General features: G+C 32.7%; 1 protein-coding gene and 1 long non-coding RNA gene across 3 annotated transcripts in view; both read right to left on the bottom strand.

Moving 5' to 3' along the window:
* Window positions 1-995: 995 nt before the first annotated feature.
* LOC143052966 (uncharacterized) overlaps window positions 996-14,656 on the bottom strand; it is a 41,480-nt gene continuing 27,819 nt past the window's right edge. The window contains exons 12-14 of one of the 2 annotated variants that reach the window (XM_076226140.1): window positions 8,528-8,909; window positions 5,883-5,935; window positions 996-3,539 (exon numbers count right to left, since the gene is read on the bottom strand). In XM_076226140.1, coding sequence (XP_076082255.1) covers window positions 3,351-3,539; window positions 5,883-5,935; window positions 8,528-8,909 — 624 coding nt within the window. In that variant the 3' untranslated portion in view covers window positions 996-3,350. Of the gene's footprint in view, window positions 3,540-5,867; window positions 5,936-8,527; window positions 8,910-14,656 lie in introns of both variants that reach the window. The other variant, XM_076226141.1, reaches the window with a different exon arrangement.
* Window positions 12,224-13,788, bottom strand: LOC143052969 (uncharacterized). Its single transcript, XR_012971314.1, has 2 exons — window positions 13,285-13,788; window positions 12,224-12,642 (listed from the first exon to the last, which is right to left on the bottom strand). It is a non-coding gene; the product is annotated as an uncharacterized LOC143052969 (long non-coding RNA).

The following is a 14,656-nucleotide window of genomic DNA, read 5'->3' on the forward strand; positions in this document are numbered from 1 at the left end:
ATTTGAAAAGCTTTGGTTGAACAGTTCATGAGTAAATGCACGGACACGACTGGAATAGCCATTTTTCAATCTTTCAAAAACCATAACTCCTGAACGGTAAAAGTCAAAATTGTCATTATTGAACTTGACCTTCATTTTGATGTCAGTAACAACATATTAAAATTTTAAAAGCTTTGGTTGAACGGTTCATGAGTAAATGCACGGACAACATTTGGTTGCCGCCCGCCCAACCCCCCGCCGTACATCCCCAAATCAATAACCGACATTTTTGTCACAAAAATCCGGTTAATAAATCCATATTCAAATGGGAAAACCAACGGTATAATCTATACAAAAACGAGATACACTAATGAACCACATCAACAAACAACAACTACAGTACTGTACATCAGATTCCTGACATGTGACAGGTGCAAACAAATGCAGCGGTTTAAAGGTTTGAACATCTACTAACATTTACCCTTATCTGAAACACTAGTGTAACATCACATCATAAAAAAGACACACTATAAAATATCACTTGAAAAAACTTAACTCAAAGAAAAGACACATTATCATGAGCCTTGTTGATATCCTCATTCTGAACTGGTTCCATAAAGTTTGAACACTGCATCGACACATGCATTATACTATCTTAATTGCGACATGTGGAGCAGGATCTGCAAACCTTCAAGGAGCACCTGAGATCACCCGAAGTTTTTGGTGGGGTTCCTATTGCTTAGTCTTTAGTTTTATTATGTTGTGTCTTGTGTGCTATTATTTGTGTGATTGTCTTTTTCTTTTTTAGCCATGGTGTTGTCAGTTTATTTTCGCTCTATGATCCCTCTGGTATCTTTTGCTCCTCTTTTAATTGACTAGGATTGTATGTTTTCTGGGGATAAGGTATGTAATTCTCTCCAGGCTTTATGCCAATAAACTAATCAGTCAATCTAACTTGGAAAAAAAGTAATTACCACGAACAATACTCTACATAAAAGAAATATAAAGAAAAACTATTTATGGATAAAATATTTATTTACAAATTGGAATAAATACAAAATTTCTTTCATTTCTAAAAATGAAGTCTTGATTCCAAATTACATCAGTGACCATGGTGACAGTGAGACATCAGCTTACAAAGTTTATATCTAATGACGTCATCTTGTACACATCAGTAATTAAAGGGGTTGTTTGTTTACACAGGTATTTTTGTCTGACACACTCAATTCTATACAATCATTTGTAGATTAGTTTTCATCCAAGACATTTTATGATTTACTTCACTAATATTACTACAACCCTAGACACTGGAATGTTTGAATCCCCCCTCAAACTTTTTCTGTCTGATAAAATACAAATCCTTCTAAATTATTATTTGATCTGAAAATGGCAAAGAGATCTTAATACCAACAAGCAAGTTATGAAAATTTTGTAACAGAAGGTAGGTAAAATTTGATCAGATCAGATTCTGAGAGAGGGATTGTCTCAGAATGTTCAAAGTATTGGCAGACAGGAACAGGTTGATCTGAATACACATTACTGTCAAGCTGCTGATGATATGTAGTCAAACTGTTCATTGGTACCCGATGGAAATAATTGTTGGACAACCCGAGGGACAAGGTAAATGTAATATAGTCCCACTTATCTAGCATCAATAACATATACTGTAGATTCATTGTTTTTCGTTGGATACCTATTTTTGTGGACTTGGTGGGTACATGTAAACCACAAAATTAAATGTTTAACGAATAACTAATTTTTTATAGGCTTTTATGCAGACTTTGGCAAAACCAGAAACATAAATATTCACAAACATGAAAGTTTTCCTTAATCCACGGACATTGGTACCCACGAAAATAAATAATCCCACAGTATACTACACACAAAGTGAATGTAACATAGCCCCACTTTTACATTAAATGTAACATAGCCCCACTTTTAGAGTAGGGTTTGAAATCATCAATAACATATATACCACACACAAGGTGAATATAATATATTATTGTATAGCAATATAATATTTCCCACAGAAAGTAACCAAAAGTTAGCATGCAATAAATTCCAATATTGCACTAGAGCAATAAATCTTCAAAATTCATGACGTCAACAACGACAAAATCTTAGTTTAAACCAATTTCAATTACTTTCAAATATTATATTGCTATACAATAAAAGGGTTATTGCATGAATATTGGGAAATATTGTCCCTCGTAGAACATATATTGCACCCGCAAGCTCGTGCAATATAAAATTCTACTCGGGACAATATTCCCCAATATTCATGCAATAACCCTACAGTCCCACTTTTACAGTAGGGTTTTAAATCCTCAATAACATATATATATAACAGTAATGAACACAGTAGGTAATAATAAATAACATACAAAACAATTCATTTAATTCACTCAATCATATTTCTTCTTTTACAGCCTCAATCCTAATTCCTAAACCATTGAAACTATTATAATAATTAAAACTGACATCAATTAAATTCTCTATTTTTAAAATGCACAAAAAATCCTGTGTTAATTTCTGATCATATATTCATTTTTTAACATACTGTGGATTCATTATTATTCATTGGATACCAATTTTTGTGGTTAACAGGGAACCACAAATTATAAAATTCAATGAATTGCAAATTTTCCATAGGATTAAAAGCAGACTTAACCAAAACCCACAATTTCATCTATCCACAAATTGGTACCAATGAAAATAAATGAATCCACTGTATCTTAAAATTGATTTTTTTACAAAACAATGTATTTTAAACTTTTTCCCCCAAGTTTACTAAAATAAAAAAATCTTCCTTAAACATATAGCTTGACAATTATCATTTCTTATTGTTACATTTTATTTTAATATTTGATATCTAATTAATCCATTGAAAGCTTCCATGAAAATTTCTGCCACAATCAACTTAAATTAAATATGGGGCAGATAGTAGAAAGAAGGATAAATGGAAGAGCCATTGTTAAAGAAGTATAATCTTATGGAGGGTAATTTCACCAAGGTTAAAGTGTATCCGTTCCAAGTTTTGTCATATAAAACAAATCATCTATACTCAGAGATAAGAAACAATATTTCTGTGGCCCAATCATAACCATCTATACTTAGAGACAATTTTTTTACTCTAGCGTCACATATATCTGTCTGTCAATAATTAAATACATAATTTTACTTAATTTACATCCAGCTTCATATGGTTACACATCTGTGTCACTTAAATGCTTCACACTTTGTCCAATCCTTCAAAGGCTTACAGATCTAAACGTCAAGTGATCTGTCATGTGATCTGCTGATCTAAATGTCACATGATCTGCCATACATCCCAATCATTGGTCCATTTAAATCCTCTATACAATATCTAGTCATTCATTGGCTGCCTGATCTTCTTGTGATTGGTCCTCAGGTTGTAAACCTATGTCACTTAAACGTTTTTTATAAGTTTCTGCTTCTACTTCCTTCTGTTTTAACTGTTGTTTAAAAGCCTCAGCTTGTTTCTGCATTTCTTCTAATTGTTTCTTTAAATCGTCCTTATCTAATGCCTCAACCTTTATCTGAAAAAAATAAAATGTGTGACTAAAATAGCTTAAAACAACAATCTTCATTTCATATTCTACAGATTGATCTTAGTGAGGAAAAGTTCATTTTCCAAGTGTGAAATAAAAACATTGCCACCTTCTAAAATACACTGAATATTCCCTCTAAGTTTAAACTACAGCTTGACGGAATACTTAACAATTTTGTTCAACTCAAGTTATTAAACAGTCAGGGATACTACTTCTATCAGTGATTTCAGAATCACATCTTTTAAGTGATGATGGCTTCACAAAAATAAATAGACTTTTAAAAATCACTGAAGCAAGTTATTTCAGAAGTAACAAGTGAAACTGCGAGCTACTGCTCACTGATGATACCCCCGCTGCAAGTGGATAATATTAATAGTGTAAAAATATGCAAGTGTTCGGTAAACAGGAAGTTGTTGAGTGATGAATCTGAAAACGCATCACACGGTATAGCTGACTTATATAAATCCTGAAACCAAATTTCAGAAATCCTTGTATTGTAGTTCCTGAGAAAAATGTGACGAAAATTTTCAACTTGGCTATCATGTGTAAAATCATACAAATGTTCGGTAAACAGGAAGTTGTCGAGTGATCAATATGAAAACACATCACACGGTATAGCTGACTTAGATAAACCCTGAAACCAAATTTCAGAAATCCATGTATTGTAGTGCCTGAGAAAAATGCGACGAAAATATTCATGGGACAGACGGACTGACTGACGGAAGGACAGACAGAAGTGAAACAGTATACCCCCCTTTTTTAAAGCGGGGGTATAAAAATGTTATAACTTCAAATGAGTGTTTTTAACATTTTCTTGATATTTATTCCACAAGCTTGTTTTTTTTTCCTAATTTGTAAAAAGACCAGGATTCTATTTAAAAAACAACTATATACATATAGAAATGATCTTTTGCTACAATTTATCAAAAATATGCATAAACTGAAATAATTTTAAGTCATGTAAGGTTATACAGAAGACCAATCAGGTTACTTAAAATTGATGACCTCTTTCAGATTGTAAGAGTAGTTAATGAATATCTGATTACAGAAAAATTCTTAATGGTACTTTTAAAAGCTTTAGCGCACTAACTTGTACTGACTAAGCGCATTTGCAAAGAAAAGGGATAATTGATTAATGAAGGAAAATTAAAGCAAAGTTTGTCAAAACATGGAAAATCAATGAAATTAGCATTTGAAGATCACAGGAAACATCAAAATCATGTAATTAGGTGATAATAGGAAACCACTTGTATAATAAGTACCCCATGACTGTTAAAGAGCAACAACATTGGCATTATTTTATTAAAAATTAAAAAAACACAACAGGGATATTTTGACAGGTACAATTCCCAGTTTTATACAAAAACTTTAACTAGCCTGTCAGACTATGTGATGAAAACTTTACCTAGCCTGTCAGACTATGTGATGAAAACTTTACTAGCCTGTCAGACTATGTGATGAAAACTTTAACTAGCCTGTCAGACTATGTGATGAAAACTTTAACTAGCCTGTCAGACTATGTGATGAAAACTTTACTAGCCTGTCAGACTATGTGATGAAAACTTTACTAGCCTGTCAGACTATGTGATGAAAACTTTAACTAGCCTGTCAGACTATGTGATGAAAACTTTAACTAGCCTGTCAGACTATGTGATGAAAACTTTAACTAGCCTGTCAGACTATGTGATGAAAACTTTACTAGCCTGTCAGACTATGTGATGAAAACTTTACTAGCCTGTCAGACTATGTGATGAAAACTTTAACTAGCCTGTCAGACTATGTGATGAAAACTTTACTAGCCTGTCAGACTATGTGATGAAAACTTTAACTAGCCTGTCAGACTATGTGATGAAAACTTTAACTAGCCTGTCAGACTATGTGATGAAAACTTTAACTAGCCTGTCAGACTATGTGATGAAAACTTTAACTAGCCTGTCAGACTATGTGATGAAAACTTTACTAGCCTGTCAGACTATGTGATGAAAACTTTACTAGCCTGTCAGACTATGTGATGAAAACTTTACTAGCCTGTCAGACTATGTGATGAAAACTTTAACTAGCCTGTCAGACTATGTGATGAAAACTTTAACTAGCCTGTCAGACTATGTGATGAAAACTTTACTAGCCTGTCAGACTATGTGATGAAAACTTTACTAGCCTGTCAGACTATGTGATGAAAACTTTACTAGCCCTCCCCAATTTTTGCTAGCCTCTGGCTAGCTGACTAGGGTTAATGTCGAACCCTGCTTATCATTTGGAAATGAAGATCTCAGTAATATGAGTTACTATGACTACAGACAACATAAACATATATACCATTATTTAACTTACACCATCCCCTTTATCTTCAACATCTGTCCTTGACCTTTTGGCTGGGGGTTCATCTGTCAATGAGGAAATATTGGTGTTATATTGGTATATTTTGTACTTTCTTGGCTTTACTATTGGTGTATGAAGTTATGAAGGTTTGATTTCAGAAACAGAAATTATAATTTGAATAACATTTCTAGAGGTTAAATGTGTTTGAATTTAAAATAGTTTCAAATAAGAATATTATTTCACAGGAAAATAAAAAGAACTCACAAGGTTAGAAAGTAAAATGAACAAAAATTAAAAATAAATGTGTTAATGGGACACAGATGATGCCCCTACTTGTATATGACAATAACAAGAGGCTCTCAAGAGACTGAATCGCTCACCTATATTCTTTTGGTTAAATCTCTCATCAATGATTATTTTGGCTTTTCAATTTATTTAAATGTTTTTTGGATCGTCCTATTTTCTTCAAAAGCCCCAAAAAATAATCATTTTCTCCTATGTTCTATTTTAGCCATAGGAGCTATGTTTCTTGACATACAAGGAAATAAAATATAAAATTTATACTAGATACTCTGAAACTCATTTAGCCTAAGTTTGGCTGAAATTGATACAGCAGTTTCAAAGGAGAAGATTTTTTAAAGTAAGTCAACATGATGAACAAATTGTGAAAAAAGTCTTTAAAGGGCAATAACTCCTTAAGTGGTCAATTGACAATTTTGGTCAATTTGACTTAATTGAAGATCTTACTTTGCTGAACATTATTGCTGTTTACAGTTTATTTCTATCTATAATTATATTCAAGATAATAAACAAAAACAGCAAAATTTCCTTAAAATTATCAATTCAGGGGCAGCAACCCAACAACAGGTTGTCTGATTCATCTGAAAATTTCAGGGCAGATAGATCTTGACCTGATAAACAATATGACCCAAGGTCAGATTTGCTCTAAATGCTTTGGTTTTTGAGTTATAAGCCAAAAACTGCATTTGACCCCTATGTTCTATTTTTAGCAATGGCGACCATGTTTGTTGATAGATCATAACTTCGGATACAATTTACAAACTAGATACCCTAAGGAACATTCAGTTAAAGTTTGGAAGTATTTGGCCCAGTAGTTTCAGAGGAGAAGATTTTTGTAAACGATTACTAAGATTTACGAAAAATGGTTAAAAATTGACTATAAAGGGCAATAACTCCTAAAGGGGTCAACTGACCATTTCCGTCATGTTGACTTATTTGTAAATCTTACTTTGCTGAACATTATTGCTGTTTACAGTTTATCTCTATCTATAATAATATTCAAGATAATAACCAAAAACAGCAAAATTTCTTTAAAATTACCAATTCAGGGGCAGTAACCCAACAACAGGTTGTCTGATTCATCTGAAAATTTCAGGGCAGATAGATCTTGACCTGATAAACAATATTACCCCATGTCAGATTTGCTCTAAATGCTTTGGTTTTTGAGTTATAAGCCAAAAACTGCATTTGACCCCTATGTTCTATTTTTAGCAATGGCGACCATGTTTGTTGATAGATCACAACTTTGGATACAATTTACAAACTAGATACCCTAAGGAACATTCAGTTAAAGTTTGGAAGTATTTGGCCCAGTAGTTTCAGAGGAGAAGATTTTTGTAAAAGATTACTAAGATTTACGAAAAATGGTTAAAAATTGACTATAAAGGGCAATAACTCCTAAAGGGGTCAACTGACCATTTCCATCATGTTGACTTATTTGTAAATCTTACTTTGCTGAACATTATTCCTGTTTACAGTTTATCTCTATCTATAATAATATTCAAGATAATAACCAAAAACAGCAAAATTTCTTTAAAATTACCAATTCAGGGGCAGCAACCCAACAACAGGTTGTCTGATTCATCTGAAAATTTCAGGGCAGATAGATCTTGACCTGATAAACAATATTACCCCATGTCAGATTTGCTCTAAATGCTTTGGTTTTTGAGTTATAAGCCAAAAACTGCATTTGACCCCTATGTTCTATTTTTAGCAATGGCGACAATGTTTGTTGATAGATCAAAACTTCGGATACAATTTATAAATTAGATACCCTAAGGAACATTCAGTTAAAGTTTGAAAGTATTTGGCCCAGTAGTTTCAGAGGAGAAGATTCTTGAAATAGTTTACGACGACAGACGACGGACGCCAAGTGATGGCATAAGCTCACTTGTCCCTTCGGGAGAGGTGAGCTAAAAAGGTACATAACTCAGAATGGTAAAAGGCTTGATACCAAATATTGTACTTGATCTGTTTTTTTGTAGTAATAAGCATTGTGTGTATAAGTTTCATAACATTCAGTTGAGGAAAACTAAAGTTATGGAACAAAAAAAAATTCACCAATTTTTTTATTTGTTAATTGGCATAACTCTAGAATGGTAAAAGTGATGCCACCAAAATTTAAACTTGATTTGTAATTTGTAGTAATAAACATTGTGAATAAGTTTCATAACATTTTGTTGTTCTGTGGATTCATTTATTTTTTGTGGGTACTAATTTCTATGGATTGAGAAAAAAATTGTTGTTTGTTGAAAATTTAATTTTGTGGTTAACATTTTAACATGTTTAACAATGAAATCAATGAAAGTTGGTATCCTCTGAATAATTATGAGTCCACAGTTTACTAAACAACAAACCTGAGGCATCTCCCCCTCCTCCGTCTGTTACCATAGTAACATCTGAGATTTGTAAACTATTTGTTTCTGTAATTGTAGTAACGTCTGAGATGTGTATGTTATTTTCCTCTGAGATCTGTAATTCTGTTTCTGTTATTTCATCACCTTCCATTGTAACATTGGTGACATCATCGGTTACCTCGGTAATCGTCAACATTCCATCAGTTGGTGTAACGATCTCTCCCTCCACTTCTGTTACCATAACAATACCATCAGAATGTTCTGTTACATCTCCAACTAAATCCTGACTTTCCATGGTAACTACATCATCACCCATGGCAACAATCCCCCCATCCTCCGATACACCTCCAAGATCCTGGTTTGAGACAATCGTTAAAACATTCTGTAAAATGAAGTATCAATTTGATAAGATTTCCTGAATACAATTTAGTTTTACAGATGCAATAGTAAATTATGGTGATAAAAAGAATCTTAACTGGCTATAGGTTGTACTGTGTAAATACAGCTGTTTCTCAAACCACGCCTCTTTTGGGGAGATTAAGAATATTCATAAATAATTAAATTTGTTTGCATACTGGTTCCCAGTTCTGATCTGTAGGTTGCATCTAACATAATGTTACTGTAAAGCAAAATATTGTCCTATGAAATATTGTACCATAAGACAATATTTCATAACTATGTATCATGAAATATTGTCCTCGTCTATGGAAAAATGTCCAGAAAACTTTCATTGTGAAATTTTGTCTGTATATAGGCAATATTTCACTGATGAATACTATGGAACTTTGTCTTGCTAAAGGGAGGTTATATTTTTTGGTGAATTGAGACAATATTTCACAAATGAATACTATGAAATGTGGTTCTGTTAAAGGGAGGTTATATTTTGGTTATATGTTCTGAGTATTGAGACAATATTTCATAGACAGATGGTCATGGAATTTTGTCTCATGAAGGGGAGGTTATCAACATATATTCCTGTTAGAGAGGGTACATAGGAATTTTTGTGTATAAATTTACAAAATAAGTGATTGTCAGTACATTACTTATATTTGTACAGTGTATGTAATACAATGAAACATACAACGGAGAGTTTTATCATTGGCACTCATACCCCATCTTCCTATATCTATTTGACAATTCTTTAATCTATAAATTAACTATTTGTAAAGATCTATGAAAATTTGTAACTCACTATTAGTAATAATATAAAGTCCTTACTATACAAAACCATTTTAGTTATAAATATAAAAATGTGCATGATACATTGCTTGTTTGCTATTTCTAATTGTGTAATAATTTCGATAAAAAAAGATTTTCAAAGCCAGTATTGATCAGTATTTTCATAGTGAAGTATTGTCATGAACCAGAAGAGGTGACAAAATTTCATGGATATGGACACTATTTCATTATGAAATACTGTCAGTGGACAAGATTTTATATGAAATTTTGTCCAAAAGACAATATTTCATGGGGGACAATATTTTATGTTTAATACATGTAATATACATGTGAATATTGTTTATATTGAAATCTGTGGTAACTCAGCAGTCGAGATAGGGGTAGTTAAGAAATTTAGTGTTCGTTTAAACTCTTAGAAGTTCAGGGCATATAAACGTTGAAAATATGCCGCACAGCCCTCTATTTTGACCTCTGAAAAAAATAGTAGTGCATATGAACTTTCCATTCTAGGATATGATTTTTTTCAAAACTTCATAGTAATCAAAGCGCGAAAGCGCTGTAAAGGCAGTTAATTACAGGTTGTGTGTATTTCTAGTCCAGTTATATCATTATCTTCCATAGAACAGAGGTGGTTTGTAGAATTTAAGATTTAGAGTTCTTTTGTACCTAGTTCACCTATATCTATAGTCTACTGTTTACAGTATATTTTCTGTGCCTCGCCATGAAATGCATTTTTAGCCATGGCCTTGTCAGTTTGCTTTAAATTTATGAGTTTGACTGTCCCTTTGGTGTCTTTCGTCCCTCTTCTTTAGACATATAAGAACTTTTCCTTTTCAATATAAATAGACTATTTTTAATTATTGATTGTATACGCATATTCTATGACTCCCATAAAAAATAGTTCACAAAGATTGACTAGTCTCTGAACTGTGTGTATAGCAAGAACATCAAGTAACATAATGGTAAATGTACATAGTAACACATCAACTTTTTTGATGACCATACCTGCCAACTGTCAGTATTTGCAGAGTATTTCCCCCATCGAGCTCGAGGCTCCCAAATGGAAAATTTTGTAAGAGCAATTTTGTCGACTATTTTAAAGAAAACAATTAATTCAACAATGGCAATGAGCTTGTTTATGCACGAAGAAGCCAAAAACCACATTAGAATATATTTGAAGGGAATCCATGACAAATCGCCCCATTAGCAAATAGCCCCACTTTTTCACTAACTCGCCCCACTTTAAAAAAAAAACTGCCCCAACCTGGATAACCAAATCGCCCCACTTGTGAAATGTGTTATATCCCTTAATATTACTCCTGCCAACTTGCCCCACCTAATAGAAAACGATAATATCTAGATAAATATATTATTAACCAGGAAGAATTTACTAATGCCAACTCGCCCCACTCATGTAAAAAGATGTTATCCCGTTGTATATAAGTTAAATTCCGTTAATATTACTCCTGCTAACTGGTCCCACCTAATGGAAATCGGTGAAATCTAGATAAATATATTATTAACCAGGATGAATTTAGTAATGCCAACTCTCCCCACTTATGGAAAAAGATGTTATCCCGTTGAATATAAGTTAAATTCCTTATATCATGTATATTGCATTATGATACAATTAACAGGTTTCTTTTCAATTGTTATGCAAATAACTAAGCTTCAAAACTTAGTTATTCTTCAACAATACATTTTTTTTTTAGAATTATAATTTCAGTATATCAATAATAGTAATTAAATAAATTTTCGGTTTGTTTGTATTCTGTGTAGATTAGTTTTCATTAAAGTGGTGCGAGTTTTTATTTTTAATTATATATATATATATTAATCTAAATATTACCGTTTTTTTTATAAGTAGGGTGGGTTGGCAGGAGTAATATTTAACATGATTTAACCAATTTCACATGTGGGGCGATTTAGTAAATCAGTTTGTGGCGGTTTTTTTAAAAGTGGGCGATTAGCCAGTGGGGCGACTTGTCCTGCTTCCATTTGAAGGCCCCCTTGAAGGTTTTGTATGACCATATGAACCATCTTTCACGTAAAACCCCCATGTGCATTTTGAAAAGTTGGCAGATATGTTTCTAACTCCAGGTAAAATCTACCGGTATGAATGAAAAAGAAGTTTTCAATTAAGGCTCTGTGGCCATAACAGCTGTCTCATTAGCATTTTAACCACTTCCCATATTTGCAATTAAAACAATAGAAGAAAATTATTCAACGCAAAAACAAAACTTACTTGTAAATATGAAATTCTCTTTACGGTATGAGTTTTTCTCATTGTTTGAGATTGTACAGTAGTACCTGTAACTGCTTATACCTATTTCTTATTCACTTTTGCTTGATAAACTCACTAAATATCATGTATATACATTGTACCACATCTCCTTATTTTTATATGCATTCCAATAACATGAACAATTGTAATTCAATTCTATATACCAAAGCAAAATGAACTGCACCACTTTCATTCACTAGTATGCATCTTTTGGCAAAATACAAGTTCTTAAATGACACAAGATATATTTATTGATAAAAAAATAAAATTTAGTATACAACTCTTTAACAGGTATAAAAAAAAAAGCACAGCTGTGTCATAACTTGTGAAATCTGTGCTGAAAACATAGACATTGATGGTATTTGAGTAATTCCATATGTGAAGCTCAACATTAGCTCGTCAGTTGGTGGTGGACAGTTATAGTTCCTTTCTGCAGGCTAGGATGAATGACTTTTCAGGAAAACCAATTTCACAAATCAAAACTTTCCTCTAGATTTCTCCTACAATATTCATCCATTTTAGTTCTTTTGGTTTAATTGGACACCGTCCTGATTTTTAATTTTGCAAACCATTCAGTCTCTTGCTTGCAAATGGTGCATGAAAATAGGATGGGTATGGCAGTAGACAAGTCTCTTTAAAGTGAGTTTGTGCCCTGAAAAAAAGTTTTATAACTTAAGTTTTTTTGAAACTTGTGCAACACACATACCTAAATAACTATAACATAAAAGAGAGCATCATTCGTGTCAATGTTTTGTTCCTGTTTACATTGTCATTGATATTTTTTCAGAAAGCCTGAGGCATAGCTCATGAATTTCTGTCATTACATCCTAAATTAACATAATTACTGCTAGAATAATTATCAGTATGATATACGTACACTATCATTGTACAGCCCAAGTCTTCAGTATATATAATTGTTGCATTCATTCACTCCTGTGTTCAGTCGTTCAAAAATATTTAAACATCAACAAATGAACTTTAATAAGGACAAGAAAACACTAGAAAAGATACGTACATACAACCCGTGTTTAAGTGTATTTGAAAGAGAAATATATCTGGTTAAACGATGTATAAAGGAGGAAAAAATTGTAGATATTGCATTACGATGCTTTCTACCTAATAGCACGTGGATATGTTTACATATTTAGACTTGACCCAGTATGACCCGTACCTTGTAGGTCACCGCCGTCGTTTAAACACTAGACTACAGTCGTGTATAAGACAATAAAATGCTTAAGCCTGTACTATTTGTGAGAAGTAAATGTGTTTTTTCTGTACATTTAAATTGTTTTACCTGATAGCAAGGACGTATATCTATCCGTTTCCTTCACAATTCACTTTGTCAATTTCTTCAACCTTCTTCAAAACATACGTATTACTGCGCCCGGAAGTGAAAAAAATATTAGAAATCCTCGTAAAATAATGCTATTTTCAATTTTGTGGAATCCATTTTGTTATATTTATTATATAAAGATAAAAAAAGTTACGATTAATTATGAATTTGCATATCATTATACGGAACGTTTATGGACTATTTTTCCATAGCTGTAAGTCGGTCATTTTGGCGGGAAATCATGTACACATACACACGTAGATTGGCTGGTACCTGATCGTAATGTTACACATCAGATATATCAAATAGCTAATACCCGGAACGTAGTACCAGGAACCAGGATAATACGTAGACAACATACATAACTAATACCGAAATTGAAAACGCTTTACGGTTTCTCGTTTATAAACCGAATTCCGCTTTGAATTATAGAAGATGCAATATTAATCATGTTCAGTCGACTTTTCATTGTTTTATCAACGTCTGAACTAATTAAAAAATCTTTAGATGTCAGATAACACTCGAAATTGACCCGACCTCTTTCCACACGGAATACAAATAATGATAGTGTGTAGTCAGGTTGACTGCTTGTAATGCAAAATACACATTAATAACAAGTTCTATAAAACGAACAATACACACTGATCGTTTCTTTAGTCTCCAATGTAAATGAAAGAAACAAAAACCATATCATACCATAAAAAGAAGAGGAGAAATTCGAACATTTCCGGATCTATTTCTGGCCAAAAGACCCCCTGCATAGATTGCGTATGAAAAGATGAACCTCATGACTTGAAAGTCAGGCCTTAAAGCACTGCCTTTAAAAATGGTACAGTTTAAGCCGTAAAGGGAGTTCCTATGAAAATGCATTGTCAATTTTTACAGAAATGGGATAAATAATCACTATGACATCACTTAAAATGAGGTAAGGTCAAATAATGCCCCATCTAGATGACTCAATATTTAAATTATTGTAAAAGCCCATATTTAGAAGGTAATAATATAAATCCCAAATAATAGAAAAGGCAGATTTCAATCATATTAGCAAATATTCCCTCCTCACATGGAGCCCAGTTAGAATATCTACAATATTACCCCTTTGTGCCACTTACCTTGTGACCCATTACCCTCATGTTGTCATCAAATTTGCCCCACCCCTTTAAGAACCCCATTAAAATATCTACAACATTATCCCTTTGTGCCCCTTACCTTGTCACCCATACCCTTTTTTTGTCATAAAATTTGCCCCCCTAAGAACCCCATTAGAATATCTACATAATCCATTTGTGCCCCTTACCTTATCACCCATACCCTTTTGTTGTCATTAAAAAAT

This window comes from Mytilus galloprovincialis, chromosome 11 (genome assembly GCF_965363235.1).
Source record: "Mytilus galloprovincialis chromosome 11, xbMytGall1.hap1.1, whole genome shotgun sequence".
Taxonomy (NCBI): domain Eukaryota; kingdom Metazoa; phylum Mollusca; class Bivalvia; order Mytilida; family Mytilidae; genus Mytilus; species Mytilus galloprovincialis.